The 19,391-nt window shown below is 41.1% G+C and overlaps 1 protein-coding gene across 1 annotated transcript in view; it reads right to left on the bottom strand.

Annotated features, from left to right (window-relative positions):
* Positions 1-19,391, bottom strand: part of ESR1 (estrogen receptor 1) — a 187,850-nt gene that overhangs the window by 132,966 nt on the left and 35,493 nt on the right. The window contains exon 2 of the mRNA XM_077811795.1: positions 9,734-9,924. Within this exon, the coding sequence (XP_077667921.1) occupies positions 9,734-9,924 (191 nt within the window). The remainder of the gene's footprint in view (positions 1-9,733; positions 9,925-19,391) is intronic.

The raw sequence follows: 19,391 nt of genomic DNA, 5'->3' as shown, positions 1-19,391 counted from the left end.
GAGAAACACTAAGTTTGCAAAAGCTACTGAAAGATGATTTGGAAGATTATAGACTAACAGCACTATCACAGTTCTAATTGCACCTTTGAGTGCATCTCCTCTTGATCACAAGTTTCTACCTGTCATCACTTGTCTCAGGATGGAATTACACAAAACTCTCGGACTGGTTTTGGCTACATCCTCTAGTACTAACTTCAGTTTCCTCAGCAGGTCTGACTTAACATCAGGGCCTGAGGTTATGTTCCCTCTGGGGAAAAATGACCATGGTAATCAGCGACCAAACACCTTCCTTAAAGCTAAAGTATCATTTAAAATAAATGCATTTCAGAAAAACATATCTGAGTAAAAAACAGATTGTGCATATCTCTAGCTTTCCCTATGGTTTATCATTCCATGGATCCAGCAAGGATTTTTTTTTTTTTTTTTTTTTAAGACTGTCTCTCACACGCTCCTGGCAACTCACCCTCCTTTGTAGGAATAAAGACATTAACTGTTCAGGACCAACCAACCATGGACCATACATGGCACCCCAAAGTTAACCATTTTAATCAATACTACCGCTAACCAGAGCTGAATTACCTGTACGCTCAAGGGACTGAATTTCTGCCCCTCCACAGAATCTGATACCATATCAACATGTGGAGAACTAAAAGAATTTTGCCAACTCCACCTCAAAGAATTCTTTCACAACAATGACACCACCCCCCAACAACCACCACACCCACACCAACAGTCATAAAAAAAAAAAAAAAAGAATCAACTGGGCACCCCACCGCAGGTGAGACCACACTATCATTACATTGATTGCTTCACACAAAAATTTGACTGAGATCTTTAAACATCATGTCCACCACAATCTCTCCACCACAGAGAGGACAGCCATATAGTCCCTAAAAAGCCACCAGGTAGTGATCAAAGACATCAGGGGTTCTATCATAGCCCTCAACCATGAAGACTATATTAACGAGGCCAACAACCAACTCTGATACCACCTACTATAAAGAACTCACAAGACATGGCACCACAATTCACCCAAGAATTTAAGGATATCAAATCACTCCACAAACAACTCCAAGAGAAAGTCTACAACTTCATCACCCGTGATCTTACTCCAGAAACCATCTACATGCTTCCCAAGAAGCACAAAACAAGAGAAGCCAGGTAGACCCACCATATCCAGCCATGGCACTCTTTCTGAAGGAATATAAGGATTCATAGAAATCATGCTCAAGTCACTCACCACACAAAAGGGTCAGCTTCTGGCAGAATACAATCTGCTTGCTCTAGAAACTCCACAACATTAACAACCTCCCTCAGAACACCATCCTTGGCACCACGGCGTATAGGGAGAGGACATCCAATGTGCCTCACAATTACAGCATTACTGCCTGCCTCAAATATCTACAAGACAATGGACTACATTCAGATATCCACTCCAAACTCATCCATTTCCCCCTCGCTCATAACAATTTTACATTCAAACACTTTGTCCAGACCATGGGAACAGCTGTAGGTACTAGGATGGCTTCCCAACATGCCAGTCTCTTCATGGACCACCTTGAGGAAGAATTTCTGGACAAATGCACTAAGAAACCAGTAATATACATTGATGCTATTTTCATCCTCTGGATAGATGACCTAAATTTCCACCACAGCTTCAACCACCACCTCCCATCCATCAACTCAGAGCCACTCCCACAACAGCATCAATTTCCTGTACACCACAGACAGTTATATACAAGAAACCCACAGATCACCACACTTACCTTCACAGTTCCAGTATCTATAGCTACGCACTCAGATACCACAGAATATACTCCAAGGAGAAAAAGTCTGGGATACACACTTTATAAACACTTAAAACTGTCTTTAAAAAACCCCACCCAGAAATACACACTCCACCAGAGAAGTAGATTCTATCATGGAAAGGGCCACCCAAACACACAGAGAACCTGTTTCAATACAGGGGTGGGGGGAAACCTCCAGCCTCACACAGCTAGTGTCACCTACAACCCTGTATGTGTTTCAGGGTGGAGTATCATTAAACAATTATAACCCACATTTGATGGGAACCACACCCTGAAATAAATCCTACTCAAATCCCCTCTTCTGGCCTTCAGACACCTCTCTTCCACAACCTCACCAAGCTCATCAGAAGCAAGCTCCTTACAGATCAGGACACCAACTCAAAGCAGCACCAGACCCTGCCAGAACAGATACAAAACCTGCAGACATATCTCCACTGCTAGGAGGATCAATACCTCCCACAACACACCTTTCAAGATCCATGGGTCCTACACATGCCTATCACAAGTGTGGGGTACCTCAGTTCGTGCACTAAATTATTTCACCCACATAGTTGTTGGTGGGACAAACTGTCACTATGCATTCAGAAGAACTCACACAAAAGATGATACACAAACACACCTTATCAACCATGGGTGAACACTTTTCAAAATGATCATTCCATATCTGGAGCTCTCAATCCCCATTCTCAAAGGAAATCTGCACAACACCTTCAAAAGACGAGCCTGGGAGCTTAAATTTTGCTAAACACTAAAAAGCATGGACTTAGACACTGGATTTATAGCTTATTACAACAAACTAACCCACTAGCCCCCCTTTTTTCTCCTTTGACTGCAGAGGTGTTAACTGGACACTGCACCTTAAATGGTCTTTCATAGTGTGTGAACTTCTTATGCTAAACAATCTGTTCCACCATGTATTTAGCTGTGACTCCAAGTACTTTCCCAGACCAGAAGAAAAACCAAGCACAAAAGCTTGTCTCTTTCACCAACAGCAGTTGACCCAATAAAAAATTGGGTCTAATACCCTGGGACCAACACCACCACGACAACAACGACTACTACAACAACGCCCTTTGATCTGTTACGTCCCAGCATCGTCATTCAAGTGTGGATGGGGGATGTTCTTATCTGTAGCCCCTGTTACTTTACTTCACACAATGCACAGTTAGTCCGTGGAATTCTTTGCCAGAGGATGTTGTGAAGGCCAAAACCATAACAGGGATTGAAAAAGAACTAGATAAATTCATGGAGGATAGCTTCATCAATGGTTATTAGCCAGGATGGGCAGGGATGGTGTCCCTAGCCTCTGTTTGCCAGAAGCTGGGAACGGGTGACAGGGGGATGGATCACTTGATGATTAGCTGTTTTGTTCATTCCCTCTGAAGCACCTGGCATTGGCCACTGTCAGACAACAGGCTAGATGGACCTTTGGTCTGACCAGTACGGCTGTTATGCTCTTTACTGTTTCCCCTCCTCCCCCCACAGCCCCTTATTCAGCTAAAGGGATGCATTCATACAGGAAAATCTTAGACCCTCTATATGAAATAACTTCCACTTATTGACCAGTCACAGCGTCCATAAAATTGTTATAGCTTGATATTCAAAGCAGTATTACAGATTACACAGTAGTCCCACTTCCGTCACAAGCACTACTGCTGCACTGTCAGTGGAAATATGGCATGGCCTAATTATTAAAGAACTGGAATTACACATGGACAAAATCAAAATGACTAAGAGAAGCTTCAGAAAATTTCTATAAACTTGCCATCATGTATAATCCTAAAAACAGTCACAGGGTGAGCTCAGAACAAGATGCTAAGACACATCTGATGGAACATAATCCTGAATTCCTTACTTCTTTCAGTATTTAAATTGTAACCTCCTTGGGGCAGGGACTTACTTTTTGGTCTATGTTGGTATAGGGCCTAGCACAATGGAGTCACGAACTGGGACGAGGTCTCATCTGTGCTACATCACATGCTCCTTATCGGCTGTTTTGTGTGTGGCCCAATCCTGTAGCATACTCTAAGAAAGCTTATTGTATTAGGTCCCACAGAAAAGATAGGTGGGGGAAAAAAACACCTAGTTCAAGGATCCTGATGGATTTTAGGCACAGAGCTACTTAGAGTCATCAGGACTGAGGCAGCTTTGTGCCTGCCCAAGCAAACAAACTTAGTTGCTCAGGGAATTTAGGTATCTATGCTCAGACAACTGTTGAGAGGAGGTTTTGAAGATCCAGATTTTGGACTTAAGCATGTAAATTGGCAGTTAAGCACCTAAGTCTTTCTGTGGATCTAGCTCTTTGTCCAAGACTCAACATCTCAGATTCTGAAAACATTGGTAAAAAGTATATCAGCATCAAAGGGCAGGTACAATACAGCAGGTAGGACTGTGTGCGTGCTTGCCGGGGGGGGGGGGGGGGGGAAGAGAGGGGGAAGGGTTGAGGAAAAACAAAAAACAAAACAAAACAAAAAAAACTACTTTCAATTGTTTCATTTCCACCTAGCTCTATAACTGGTCAGAACATAGGAAAAGATATTAAAGTTTAAAAAAAAAAGTTTCCATTTTTGTTGAAATTTTGGGATCAGCTCTATTAGTTAAATTGGAGACTTGATTGTGTTCTTACATTTTATGTTCGGAATTCCAAGCTTTTCATTTGGGATAATGCAAGTGTCTTTATGTTTGAAGAACAAATATACCTAGGAGATAAATCACCTCTTTTATAAGAGAAGTGAGGGTGTTGTCAGATCTGTTCAATGGTTCTTTTCTGGTTGGGAAAAAACCCAACTGTTCCAAAAGAATACCCTGATTACATTTTCCGTGGTCCCAGACCCGGGGGGGGGGGGGGAGGGGGGAGAGAAACAGAGGTTTAATCTTTATTTATGCTCCAATATCAGTGGGAGCTATGCAAGAACAACTATTCTGATAATACTTATGATATTATCTTCAGTTGATGTTTATATCAGACCAATGCAATGGGCACACTGGAGAGTTACTGGGTACACAAACTTATTAAAAAACGTTTCTGCCTTCTTGGCTGCAGGATGATTTGTAGCAGTTGTAGCTACTGTCAAAGAGGTTAAACAAGGAAATATAAGGAGGCGGCAGGCAATAATGAAATACCGGTGTGAGCGGTTCATGAACTCCTCTTGGACTAGCTGAAAATCCTGGAGTTAAGGTATTGTGACAGTAATATCTGCACCCCTCTTGTTAGGGATCTTTTGCTAGTGGAAAAGACGACATTGGAATTCCATTCTTGGCTCTCCCCACCCCCAACACAAAAGAAAAAAAAAACACAACAAAAAGAGTTACTACCAACCCTGAAAGTTTGCAGTTCAAACGTTTATTTCAACAGGGTCCAGCACTATCACTGGGCAGCTAAGTCAACAACTGATAAAGTCCCCTATCTCCTGCCAAAAGGTTCTCCTCCCTGTGGCCCAGAATGCATGACTGGTACATACAATCCATTCTCAGCTGCATGACTGAAATACTTCATTTCTTTGGGTTATCCCTGCAGTGCTAGAGACCCAGACGTCTGGGCGGTTTAAGAGACTAAGGAATGCTCATTCACATAGTCAGCGAGTTGCGTGTGTTTAGGAGCTTGGGGGGGGGGGAGGAAAGAGAGAGAAGAGAACACACTCTGGTCTCAGCTTTTTCCTATCTAGCTGACCTTACTGTACAGCCTCATTTGTGACTAGAAATCTGAAATTTCAAAGAATTTATAAAAACCTGCAGCTAAAGGGATAAAAGGAGGAAGCAGAAATTAATGAGGGGTAGGTGGAGGGGGGAGGTGAAGATGTGTGCACTTTGGGAGAAATTTTCAATTTAATCCTGCTAGGTTCTAGGCACCCTCAACTCACACTGTAATCAGTGGAAGTGGAAGGGGCCCTATACCTCAGTCATGCACAGCACTTTGCGGGATCCAGCTCTGGGAAACCAAGAGTAATTCCTTCACCTCCTATGTCCTTGATGGCAAAGGAGTACAGCAATAAATAGTGGAGGAAAAAAAAAAGAGGGAGGAGAAGAGGAGGGAGTTGTTCTATATAGGAGGCTGACAAAACGAACAGGACATACCTACATGCAGTATGTGTCCACGTTTTCAAAAGGATGGAGAAGTTAGAGGGCTGGCAAAAATGCCCTACTCAAGGAACTCACTTGGTTTAGTTTTTGATAATCAAGAGGTGACTTGACTATGATTTAGAAGTACTTTCATGGGATATGAATTGTAGTTAAAGGGTTCGATAATCTAGCAGAGAAAGGCAAACAAGTACAAGTAGTTGGAAGTTAAGACAGACAAAACAAAAAACAACAAAAAAACCACACACATCCCACAACAAAAAACACCACACACATGGCAATTTTTAAACAGAGGGTAAACTAGCCATTGGAGCAAAACTACCAAGAAAAGTTCATTAGGTTTTGGAGTCCACAAATCAAGACTGGATGCTTTTCTGGAAGATGTGTTTGATTAAAACAATGTATTCAACTCAATAGAGGGACAACTGGGTGAAATTCTATGGCATGTGTTCTAAGAGGTCAGATTAAAATGATCTAATGTCCCTTTTGGCCTTAAATCTGTGAATAGAAAAGTACAATTTACTGTGGCTGTTTGTAATGCTAGAATAGCATTTTAGATAGGAAGTGACCTGGAAGGTAACGTTCTCCTATGGGAAAAGAAAGGCAAAAAACCCAAGTCTGTGGGTTCTGAAAAGCCTGAAGTGTGCTGGCAAACTTTGAAACTCAGCAACGTTTAAACAAGGTGCCGAGGTATTGAGGAGGGAGGAAATGGAAGAAAGCAAATCTATGAATATCTTCAAGTCAAACAATTTTCCCTCCTTATTCTTATTAAAAAAAAGATAGAAAATAAATGGAACTGGTTTATAATTACAAGCATATGTATGTGTATGCACTTGCCAGGGAGGGTTTTTTCCTGAATTTAGAGCACAGTTCAACTCTTAGAAGCAGAAGTCACTAAATGGCTATTCCTACAGAAGCACCTCCCTAGAGGTCTTAAAGAATTAGAAGCAGAAAATAAAATAGCTAAAACCTTTTTGAGCGCTCTGGACAACTCATTGCAGTTTGAGATATGCTCTTCTAATTGTGTCAGCCAGTGACCAATTTCTTTATTTAAAGGAATCGTAACGGTTTTAATAGATTATTCTAGTTCTATCATACCCTCAATCTGAAACATTTCTAATTATTCTGGCAGTGTGTGCCTGGTACAAGAACCACTCCTACCACACCTCTGGATTCAAGGTCAGTCAAACCAGCACATCCCTGCCCAAAAACGCCTACAGCCTGCATGCCTTTGAGGGGTAAAAACACCCTTACAATCACCAAGCCAGGCATGCAATGGATTGGTTATTTTATCTGGTTTGCTTTACTGTAAAATATTTGAGAATTTGTGAATAATAATCTTCAGAATAAACATCCCTATGTAACACTAAAATAGCATTTGTAATCAGGACAAACTGGCAAAAGGCTTAAAATCTAAAACTACAGGATGAACTTGACACTGCCATTAACTCATGCTGCTGCTGAATCAAAAAAATTAAACATACATGTTTTATAAGTGCAAAAAAGCACAAGAGTATCCAACTCTGGCTGTATTTTGAGCTTTCAGCTATTTGACATAAGAAAGTCATCCAAAGGCTGCAAAAAAAAATCTAAGCCATTCCGATCGCTGTGGGAGAAATACAAGCAGTTCATCACTATTTGGCCTTAATTTGCAATAGGTCTATCAGTCAGTATTTGAATTTGTGAATAAGTAAACAGATTAAAAACCTCAAGGATAACAGATCACAAAATGTGCTACGTTCATTTAATTGATATCTGTAACTCATTTATAGTACTAATAATAAAAGCACTGAACATTTTGAAAGCAAAATTTTCACCTGGTACCTCCTTGTAGCAGAGTTGCTATAGGGAGGTACAAAACCTTTGAGAAAAAAAGACCTATGCTGATGAATTAATTGGGTTCTGCTGTATTTTAAGTCCTTTCATTTAAATACAAAGAAATGAAAACAGATTTAAAAAAAAGTGTTACTGTGTTTTAGACATGCACCCCATCTTTTCCACTGGAAACAAAGCATTTAGCACTTCACAGGATTAGGTTTGTGTGTGTTACAAAGTAGTGAAAAAAGCTGCAAGAGTCTTCTGTGCTCACATATGAGCTGGAGGTAATGTATAGAGATCACCCAAGTTTCATACTTGGTTAGTTTGTATTCAGAAAAACAGTTGTTTCAACTTTTTCCCTACAGAAGTAAAACTCAGAGGCCAAGTATGGTATTTAGCAAGTTTTAACTGCTTCTTACCTAAATTTGGAGCTGAGCTGAATGAAATACCAAGCATCAAATGATTTGCACAAGACCACAGAATCAGTTGTGTGACAAAGTTCCTCCTCTGCCTTGGTGGGTCCTGAGCTTATTGGTGGATTTGCTTGCCTCAGAGGTTCACGGAAGTCCTCAGTTTGGCCACTTTTGCTAGTGACTCAAACCAGCTGTTCACTCAGCTAACCTCATCACTGGCCAGCATAAGGAGACAGAAGGAGAACAAACCCTGCAGTCTCTGCTGATCTACCTAGTGGGTTGGGGGACAGACCAGGGACCTTCCCCTCTGGTGGAACCTACAATCCAGGACAACTCCTCCTGTATCCAATAGGGAGTTGGAGGGGGAATGGGGGGGAACCCAGGCCTGTCCTCTACTTTGGGTTCCAGCCCAGGGCCCTGTGGATCACAGCGGTCTACAGTGTTTCTTGTAGTGGTCACACAACTGTTACAATTCCCTGGGCTACTTCCCCATGGCCTCCTCCCAACACCTTCTTTATCCTCACCATAGGACCTTCCTCCTGCCAGATAGCATTTGTATTCCTCAGTCCTCCAGCAGCACGCCCTTTCTCTCAGCTCCTTGCATGCCCCCCACTGACTGAAGTGAGGTCCTTTTTAAGCCAGGTGTCCTAATTAGCCTGCCTGCCTTAATTGGTTCCAGCAAGTTCCTGATTGTTCTAGAACCACCCTGTTACCTTACCCAGGGAAAAAGGACCTGCTTAATCTGGAGCTAATATATCTGCCTATCACTTCCTGTAGCCATCTGGCCTGACCCTGTCACAGTTGCCCAACACACACTGTGAACCCAGGATAGGTTTAGCTACCGGATTTCAGTTTTACTTCTGCCAGGCGTACTCTGTTCCACAGGGTTTTACCTAGACAGTGCAGTTTTTGGGTCAGTTTTCTGTGACAGAATGCCGTACCTCCCTGTGTGATACTAAGTGACAAGGCACAGCAACAGCCATGAAAGAAAAAGACATGAGGGTGACTCTTCTCACCTCACCCCCATCCTAACAGCTTGCAGGACTCAATATGTTTTGAAAAGGAAACCTCTTATTGAGTTTGCATTCAAAGAAGTGATGTCCTTAAGTTTTGCCTTGAGCTGAACTATCTTGCTAATCTAGCACTTGATTTATTATAAATCAATGAGCAAGAATTAAGCTGCACTCTTATGACTCTTGTGACAGGGAATTCACAAGAAAAAGGCTGTTTCAGATAAGGAATATTTACATAAAGAGCTGTGCAGAGTATATGTGCAAAGGGAAGACAGGAGGAGGGAAGAAAACAACCCAGCAGTGTTGAATAGGATTTGGCATAGAGTTTTATTTTAAAATTAGATTCCTCTCCAGTGCCATGATGAGACATACACAAACCCAAGGATAGAAAGGAGAAGTGTTTTGTTTTTTTAAATCTTGGACTAAACCAATTACAATGTTATTAGTAAATAGGATCATAAATGCATGTGGGTGAGCATGTGGTTGTCAGCTTGTGAACGATTCCTGGAGAACAAATCATCATCTATCTATAGTCTCCATACCATCACAAATACACACAATTCCCTAGGAATAAGGAACTTACTATATTTCCACAAGTTATTACCTTGAATGCTTCTTTTGAAGAAGGCCTTACAGCCCTCGCAAGACCAGACTCCATAATGGTAGCCTGACGCATAGTCATTGCACACAGCACAGTAACGGGTTTCTTTGGTGGATTCCATGGACAGGCTGCCCTTTTCACTGGTGCTGGACATCCTCTCCCTGCTCCCTTGTCGCCGGTTATCCGAGCTTGGCCTGTAAAATGAACATTCAGTGAGTTTATTGACATTAAAAAGTCTCATTCCAGCTGCTGAGTTACTTTAATATTACTTTTACATGTAAACAATTGCCACAGGCATGTTATATGATCATAAAGAGGAAAGGAGGAAAAGGAACAGGAATAGAAGTGACCTGTGGGATTGCAAATGGAAGGGAATGTGGTCAGTGACACACTGTTGAGATGTGGTTCAATATTTATATAGTGGAGACAAGACTGCTTTGAGAAATGGAATGCAACTGGCTGAGACAGAATTACTAAAAATTTATTATTTAACATATAACTTACCAAAAATAAAATTTAATTTTCAATTCTTGAACAGATGTCAGTTATCTTACCAGGATCACAGGACCTTGTCCTAGCCAATTACACTGTGTTTCTGAATCTAACAAGTTGGACCTTCCTCCAGGTTTTACTTTTAGGTGTGACATGTCCTCTACCCCACTTCGAGTGCAGCAGGATTCCCGTTTTTTTTGTTTTTTTTTAAATTAATGAGGCATGTGGCACAAACAGCAACTTCAAGCTCCTACCCAAAACACCAACAATTTTCCAAAGATTCCTACTCTCAAATGCCATCTTTCATCTAGCTAAAATTACTCCGCAACATCGGCTGCCATTCCTCCCACCTCCCAAGTATGCATACCAGCCAAAACTTCCCAGAAGCATTTCCACACCACTCCCAAATGCTGCCACCCATACCTGTCAAAACTCTTATGCCTGCCATGCCCAAATTAAATTGGCATTCAACTGCTTAGAAAGGATATCACTTATAGAAATATAGGGCATTGTCATGATAGCCTATTCTAAGCAACTTTACCTGAATTATGCCAACAATTCAGTTTAACAGTATTTTTGAAGTCAAGCAAAAGCTTTTGCCTCAAGTCCTGTGCTCTAGTTCATTTTGGACTTTTTAATATTCATCTGTAGTTTATTTGTGACTTGTGTAAGTTGAAAACAGCTGTGAACAGTGAAATGCTGACATGGCAGAACTCTGGCTTTTTGGAGGTTCTAGAAAGTGCGCAGAATTCCTGATACCGTAAGCATGACCATAATATGCAAAGTAACATTCACTTGCATGTTTTGGATGCTATTAAAATTTAAGAGGAGGAAATGGTGTCATTGGTTTAAAAAGTGTTATTTATACACTAGTGTCCATTCTTCCTCCCTCTCTAGCTCTACTTTTTATCCTTTCCTATTATTCATTTTATTGTCCTTCATTGCTAGGATTTCTCTTTGAAGCTGTTTTACCTCAGTGTTTCATTTAATCATCTCTTTTACTGTATCACTTCACTACTTCTCCCATGTTGCCTAGATTTATAAAGCAAAAGAAGTTGAGCATTAATCAAAGCAGCATTTTTGTACTTTCCCTGTACCCTTCCACCACAGCCACAGAGATGCCAGACCATCCCTTTTCTGCCAACACATGGAGCTGCCAAACCTGCTAATACCATCACATTGTGGAGGAGAAGAGACAGCATCTCCACACTTCAGTCTTTGCTGCTTTTCTGAGATTCCCAACCCTCCCACTGTTTCCTGGTATCAGGGAGGGAATGGGACCCACTGGAAAGGGGAAGTACCTCACAGCAACAGGGCCAGCTGGGAGAAGAGGATGGTTCTGACAGGGGAAAGGTGGACTAGTTTGGACTCCTAAGCAGAATTCATGGCCTAACTCTGCCTCAGTGTGACCACAGATCTTCCCTCGTCTCCCAGCCCCAATAGCCTTGACATAACTTCAAAAAGCCCTACCTCGGAGGGCTGTTAATTTTGTGCATTATCAGTGTTTTAACTCTAATGAAAAACAAAAATAAGCTAAGAAACAAACGCCATCTTTAGCCACATTTTAACAAGAATAACCTATTCATTCACCTAAACTGACGTGACTATACACTTAACTATTCATCAAAATGATTAATGGATTTCAAGGTAGAAGGGATCATTGCGATCTAGTCTGACCTCCTGTCTAGAGACCATATAACTTTCCAAAAATAATTCCTAGAGGGTATCTTTACTTCAATTGCCACTAAAAGAATCCATCATGACCCTTTGCGAGTTGTTCAGTGGTTAATTACTCACGTTTATAAATTTATGCCTTATTTCCAATAGATGGAAGTTGAAACTAGACTGGATCATGTTACACTCTTCTTTGATAGATTGAAGAGCCCATTATCAAATAGGTGTACTCCATTAGGTACTTCTAGACTGGAACATAGGTATCACTTAACCTTCTCTTTGTTAAGGAAGTTGGTGGCAATATGGGACTTCAACTACTCAGACATCTGTTGGTAAAATAATGTGGCAGGGCACAGATTATCTAACAAGTTCTTGGAACGTGTTGTAGACAATTTTTTTATTTAAGAAAGTGGAGAAAGCTACTAGGGGAGAAACTGTTCTAGATCTGACAAATAGAGAGGGACTGGTTGAGAATTTCAAAGAGGAAGACAGCTTAGGTGAAAGTGGTAATAAACTGGTAGAGTTCATGATTCTAAGGAATGGTGAAGGGAAAAACAGCACAATAAAGATAATGGATTTCTAGAAGGCAGACTTTAGTAAAGTCAGGGAGTTGGTAGGCAAGATCCCATGGGAAGCAAGTCTAAGGGGAAAAATACTTCGAGAGTGGACAGTTTTCAGAAAGACATTAAGAGCAAAACTATCCCACTGCATGGGGAAAATAGGAAGTATGGCAGGAGACTACCCTGTCTTAACCAGGAGCTACTCCATGATCTGAAACACACAGTCCTACAAAAAGTGGAAACTAGGGCAAATTACAAAGGATGAATATAAACAAATAAGTATGTAGAGACAAAATTAGAAGGGCCAAGGCACAAAATGAGATAAACTAGCTAGAGACATAAAGGGTAACAAGAAACATTCTACAAATACATTAGAAGCAAGGGGAAGAGCAACGACAGGGTAGGCCTGTTACTCCACGAGGGGAGGAAAACAGAAAATGTGGACATGGCAGAAGTGTTGAATGACTGTTTCTGTTTTCACCAAAAAAGAAAGTCACAATTGGACACCTAACTTAGTGAATGCCAGTGAAAATGAGGTAGGATCAGAGGCTAAAACAGGGAAAGAACTTAAAAATTACTTAGACAAGTCAGCAGAGCCTGATGAAATAGCTCTTTAGTCAGCTCCTAGAGTATCTGAGTCATTAGCGATTATCTTCAAAATGTCATGGAAGATGGGAGAGATTTCAGAGGACTGGAAAAGGGGAAATATAGTGCTCATCTTAAAAAAAGGGGGAAATAAGGACAACCTGGGGAATTACAAACCAATTATCTTAACTTCAGTACCAAGAAAGATAATGGAGCAAATAATTAAGCAATCAATTTGCAGACACAGAAGATAAGTAACAACCAGCATGGATTTGTCAAGAACAAAACATATCAAACAAACAATAGCTTTCTTTGACAGAACAACAAGCCTTGTGGATGGGGGAAAGCAGTAGATGAGATATCTTTACTTTATTAAGGCTTTTGATATGGTCTTGTGTGACAGTCTCAAACAATCTAGAAAAATACAACCTAGATGGAGCCTACTATAAGGTGGATAACAGGTTGGAAAGCCATTCCCAGAAAGTAGTTATCCGTGGTTCATAGTCAAACTGACAAGGCATATCAAGTGGGGTCCCACAGGGATTAGTTCTGGGTCTGGTTCTGTTCAATATCTTAATCAAGGATTTAGATTATGGCATAGAGAGTACACTTATAAAGTTCACAGATGATACCAAGCTGGGAGGGGTTGCAAATGCTTGGAGGATAGGATTAACATTCAAAATGATCTGAAGGAAATAGGAGAAAATTCAATAAGAACAAATGCAAAGTACACCACTTAGGAAAGAACAATCAGTTGCATACATAAAAAATGGAAAAGAACTGTCTAGAAAGGAGTATTGCAGAAAGGGATCTGGGGGTCAGTATATCACAAGCTAAATATGAGTGAACAGTGTAACACTATTGCAAAAAAAAAAAAAAACCCACACCACACAACATTCTGGGATGTATTAACAGGAGTGTTGTAAGGAAGACATGAGAAGTAATCAGTACTCCAGTACTGATTAGGCTTCAACTGAGTATCAGGAAAAATGAACACAAATTGGAGAAAGTCCAGGGAAGAGCAACAAAAATGATTAAAGGTCTAATATGACTATGAGGGAAGATTGAAAAAAAAATTGGGTTTGTTTAGTCTGGAGAAAAAAAGAGACTGAGGGGGCATGATAACAGTTTTCAAGTACATAAAAGGTTTAGATGGAGAAGGGAGAAAATTATTCTACTTAACCTCTGAGGATAGGACAAGAAGCAATGGGCTTAAATTGCAGCAAGGGCAGTTTAGATTGGACACTAGGAAAAAAACTTCCTGTCAAGGTGGTTAAGCACTAGAATAAATTGCCTGGTGAGGTTGTGGAATTTCCATCATTGGAGATTTTTTTTTTTTTTTTTTTTAAGATCAGGTTAGACAAACACCTGTCCAGGATGGTTTAGATAATCCTTAGTCCTGCCATGAGTGCAGGAGACTGGACTAGATGACCTTGAGGTCCCTTCCAGTTCTATGACTATGAAGCTAAACAGAGTGATAGACTCAAGGAGCTCAATATCAGGCTTTCTAATCCCTTGATCATTCTCATGGTCTCATCTCTGAACCCTCTCAAATTTATCAACATCCTTCTTGACGATGGACACTGGAAATGGAACAGTATTCCACCAGCAGTTGGATCAGTGCCAAATGCAGAGGAAATTAACTTCTCTGCTCCTACTTGAGATTCACCTATCTACACATCCAAGGATCGCAGCAACCTTTTAGGCCACAGCATCGCACTAGAAACTTCTGGTCAGCTGATTATTCACAATGACCCCCAAATCCTTTTCAGGGTCACTGTTTCCCAGGATAGAGGCCCCTACCCTGTAAGTATGGCTTACATCACTTGTTCCAGATGTACACATTTACATTTAGCCATATTAAAAACAGTGTGCTTGCAAGCAGTTTACCAAGTAATGTAGATCAACAACCTATAGTCTTCATTATTTCCCACTCCCCCAATTTTTGGGTACCTGCAAACTTTATCACTGGTGATTTTATGTTTTCTCTCAGGTAAAACACTTGATAAAAAAAAAGTGTTAAATAGCATAGGGCCAAGGACTGATCACTGCACCATTCAGTGATGATTCTCCATTTACAAGTACATTGAGCCCTATCTGTTAGCCAGTTTTAAACCCATGTAATGTGTGCCATATTAATTTTGTCATTCTAAGGGTTTTTTTAAAACCCAAATACTGGGTAGTATCAAGTCAAATACCTTACAGAAGTCTCGGTATATTACATCAGTACTATTACCTTTATCAAGGAAATTTGTAATCTCATCAAAAGGGGAAAAAAAGGTAGTTTGACAAGATCTGTTTTCCAAAGACCCATGCTAATTGGCATTAGTTATATTACTCTTTCAGTCTTATTAACAGAGTCCCATAACAGCCACTCTTATCTTGTCCAGTTTTGAGGTGCTTTCCTTCCGCTTCCCTCATAATGGGAAAAAGCTGCTCAGTGGCTCAGCTTTGGGGGAGTCCTACAGCTGTGAATCCCCTATAGTAACGCTCACTTTCTACACACAAACTACTGTTAACAAAAGAAAAAGTGGGGTTAAGTGTTTCATTGCTGTTGCCACATGCCCATCAGATCTGAACTACTTGTTCCTGATCTACTAGCAAGGTTCAAAGGTTCGCCAGCTACTCCAATTCAGCTGTACAGGGCTTTCTGCAATTAAGTACAAGTCATTTTTAAAAAAGGTTACAGTAAAAGGCATCTTTATTCCAGCAAACATTTGGAGATCTTCAATCATTGGGGTAGCCTACCAAACCATCCAATATCAAAGCACCAAACTCATTTAGGAGCCTAAACCTTATTGATAGGCTTTGGACCAGGCCCAATTCTCTACATTGCACATTCACACTAAGGTCCCAAAGCAATGTCCTACTCTGACCATACATTTTTTATAATGGCACCATCACTGGTTCCCACATTTGAGGAAGTTAGGATTTCCCAGTGACTCTGTGAAATTTAGGCAGAGTTTTTCCAAAGATTCACTTTCATTAAGAGCCTCACTGACAAATGCATAGTCATAAGGTTCCTTCTTCATTGTGATCTTGATAGGGAAGATTTTATGCTTTACCAAAATGTTCATGCATTTTCCAGAAATGCTATAAACAAACTGAAATATTGCAACAGTTCTCTTATCTTGTTAGTTACAGAATCACATACAGCTAAGACCCAAACACAAACAAGAATGCAGAATGGTTTGGAATGGAGATTAGAGTGAGTCAGAAGTTATGGTTGTATGCACTGGACGCTCACATATTATATAATTTTTCCACCCCACAATTTGTGATTAATCCATCTTGGTTTGCATTCAGAATTATATCTAAAAATCTGAACCAAGACCTTTACATGTTATTCGTTTGCCTCCGAACATTGGTGTCTCAAGATACTTCCCTGACAATTCACCACAACTGACTATGTATACCTTTGGACTGCTCCTGAATTACACAACTTCTGACATATTTCACATTGCTTTTGACTCCTCAAACACTTTACGGGTGTGGTTTAAGATGTTGTAACATGAATATTGTATCTAACAAAGCCCCAACAACCTATTGCTGAATCTTGCTAATTCACATGAATGACTGGAGACCCATTGCAAATTAATACATTTTGGAAAATACAAATAAGCAAATACTTAAAGTGGAGATAATGCAGCATGGAATATGCTTTGTTTATTTGATCAGTGTAGTTTAGTTTTAATTATTTACATAAATACATTTCAAGGTATACTAGACATGTAATAAATTGTAATACTTTCTGTAGTATAATTTGCAAATAATGGAATTTTAACATCACACTTCTCTACAGCACAATTTTAGCTGAGATGTGGGATCAGAACATCTTTGTGTGCAAATTTTAGGGTATTAACAAAGCGTGAATGAGAATGAATGTATTTGACTTATTAACATACTGCCCTACAAGGCCCTGAATGGGTTAATGTGGGCCACAGAGGCCAGTTAAGCTATCAGGCTGCACCGGGAGGGTGGGCCAGACTTAATTTAGCATGAGTCATAGCTAGAGGATTACTTTAAACAGAGGAAATTTAGAGTAGAAAGGGGCTGTACTCCCAGAGAAACTCTGCAGTCACTCCCTGGGAAAAGAGAGACCAGAAAGATCGAGGAGGAGGGAAGTGTCCTATCTCCAGGAAGCAGGCTGAGAAGAAGAAAGGGAAATAGAACAGACAGGCTTCTCCAGGGGCAAACTGGAAGCCTAGCTGAGAGTAGGGGAGCCAATTTTGGTAGGATGTATTCGTGGAGATTTCATCACATGACACAATCTTTAATTAAAGATGAATCTTTAATTCCTGGAGACTCCAGGCCAATCCTAGCTGAGATGGGCACCCTGATGACCTGCAGCCTGCCTGAACTGAGTGAGGGGAGGAGTGTGCCAGGACCTGCATCCGGGGATTGACAGAGGCACAAAAGGGCAGCAGACCAACACCTGTGACAAGGGGGCTGCCAGCGGAGCTGAAGGTTTGTTTTTTTATCCATTTTTAGGTGGACTTTGGTAAAGGACTTAGGTAAAGTCTGTGGCCCCAGAAGGGGCAGGGCTCTAAAGTGATCCGGCTGGAAAGTCAGGGTGCTCTTATGGCTAGAGCTGGCCGATGGAGAGTGGGGGAAATGGAGGCAAAGGGCAGCGCGATGCCACATTCATCCAGGAGGGAGGAGTCGGGGCAAAACTTTCTACATCACCCCAATACCCTGCAAGCCATGTGATGGTAATGGGTCCAAGACAACACTTTGACAGTACCAAAAGATGAAATTCTCTAAAATGAGTTATTTTCAGAACAGTCTTGCATCACATCTCATATTAAAGTTGCTACATACGTCATAGCTAGGAGATTTAGATATCCTTTGATTTAAAGACCCGCCCCATGGATTAATCTTTCTATATACAAGAAAACCTCTCTTCTGGAGCATAGAATCTGTTTATGGCATTTGGACACTGGATGGTACTGATACATGAAGAAATCAGTCTACTCCTCCTCAGACAAATGGAAACATCAGCAACTGAAAGGATGTTATATGACTGAGGCTACAAAAAAGGAGCAGCTGTAGTATAAGAATAGTGGATCTATCACTTCCTACATCTAGGATCTACAAAATTTGAGAAGTGATCCAACCCTGAGCTCCAAATCAAACTTGGGAATCTCGAAAAAAATTCCTTATCAACTGACTAGAACAACATATCTGAAAATATATACAAACATGCCATAGATGTATATACTAGTGTTATCCAATATTACATTCTCCAGTGGATTTACCGAACCCCAACTGGTTAAACTTTATGAGGCTAGTGCAGGAAGACAAATGCTGGAGACGTGATTCAGATCATGCTCAAAGCATGCTCTACTACAGTACACTTTGGGAGGAATCCATCTGACTGGAATTGCCACTGAACTACAATGTAGACATTGCTCATTCATTCACTTACTTAGATACCCACTGCATCTGTGTGCAAATTCTACGCGTATTACATATTTTTTAAAAAAGGATTTATAGTACAATAAAAAAAACTCTTAAAAACAAATCTCCAGGAAAGCCAGACAACACAACCAACCCAAGCCATTTATTAGACTCTCCTTCCTGGCTTCCTTCCCCAGAAACATCACTACTCAAAACATCCCCTTTAGAAAGGGTCAACAAAAAATAATGGCGTCCTGCAGCTTGTCGTAAGGGTCCCATAGCCAGGCGCTGATATGCCACGAGGGGAAGCAAACTGCAGTGCCACGGACCCCACACCAGAAATACGCTGCTGCCAGCCCCTGCCACTTATTGCAGAGGAGCGTTGGCATGAGCTTTGCATTATCACAACCAGCAAAGCATCACAGGAGGAGATAGTCAGTCTCTGGGTAAAGAGGACACAACCTATCTACAGCTTTAAATTCAAAAGCAGTTTCTTGAATTTCACCCAGAACCCAATTGCTACCTAGTGCACATCATGAAGCACTGGTGCAATATGCTCCCTGCAAGAAACTACATTCTGCTGTAGATCCAGTTCTGAACAATTTCAAGGGTAGCCTCGTGAAGACAGGGCCGGCTCTACCGTTTTTGCTGCCCCAAGCAGTGAAAAAGCCTGCCACCGCTGAATTGCCGCTGCGGATGGCAGGATAGAGAGAGAGCAGCTGTTGCCAAATTGCTGCTGCCGCAGAAACCCTACCGCCCTTTCTGGCTGCCGCCGCAAGCACCTGCTTGGAATGCCGGTGCCTGGAGCCAGCCCTGTGTGAAGAGCACATTGCAACAATCTAACAGAGAGGTGTCAAAAGTACTGATGGCATCACCATGTCCAAAAGATAAGGGCACGGCCTTTTTGTTACCATGCAACACTAGTCTTCTCTTGCGGGGGGGGAAGCCAA

The sequence above is a fragment of the Eretmochelys imbricata genome, chromosome 3, assembly GCF_965152235.1.
Source record: "Eretmochelys imbricata isolate rEreImb1 chromosome 3, rEreImb1.hap1, whole genome shotgun sequence".
Lineage (NCBI taxonomy): Eukaryota > Metazoa > Chordata > Testudines > Cheloniidae > Eretmochelys > Eretmochelys imbricata.
The sequence above is the reverse complement of the archived record's forward strand: the minus strand, read 5'-3'. Positions and strand labels throughout refer to the sequence as shown.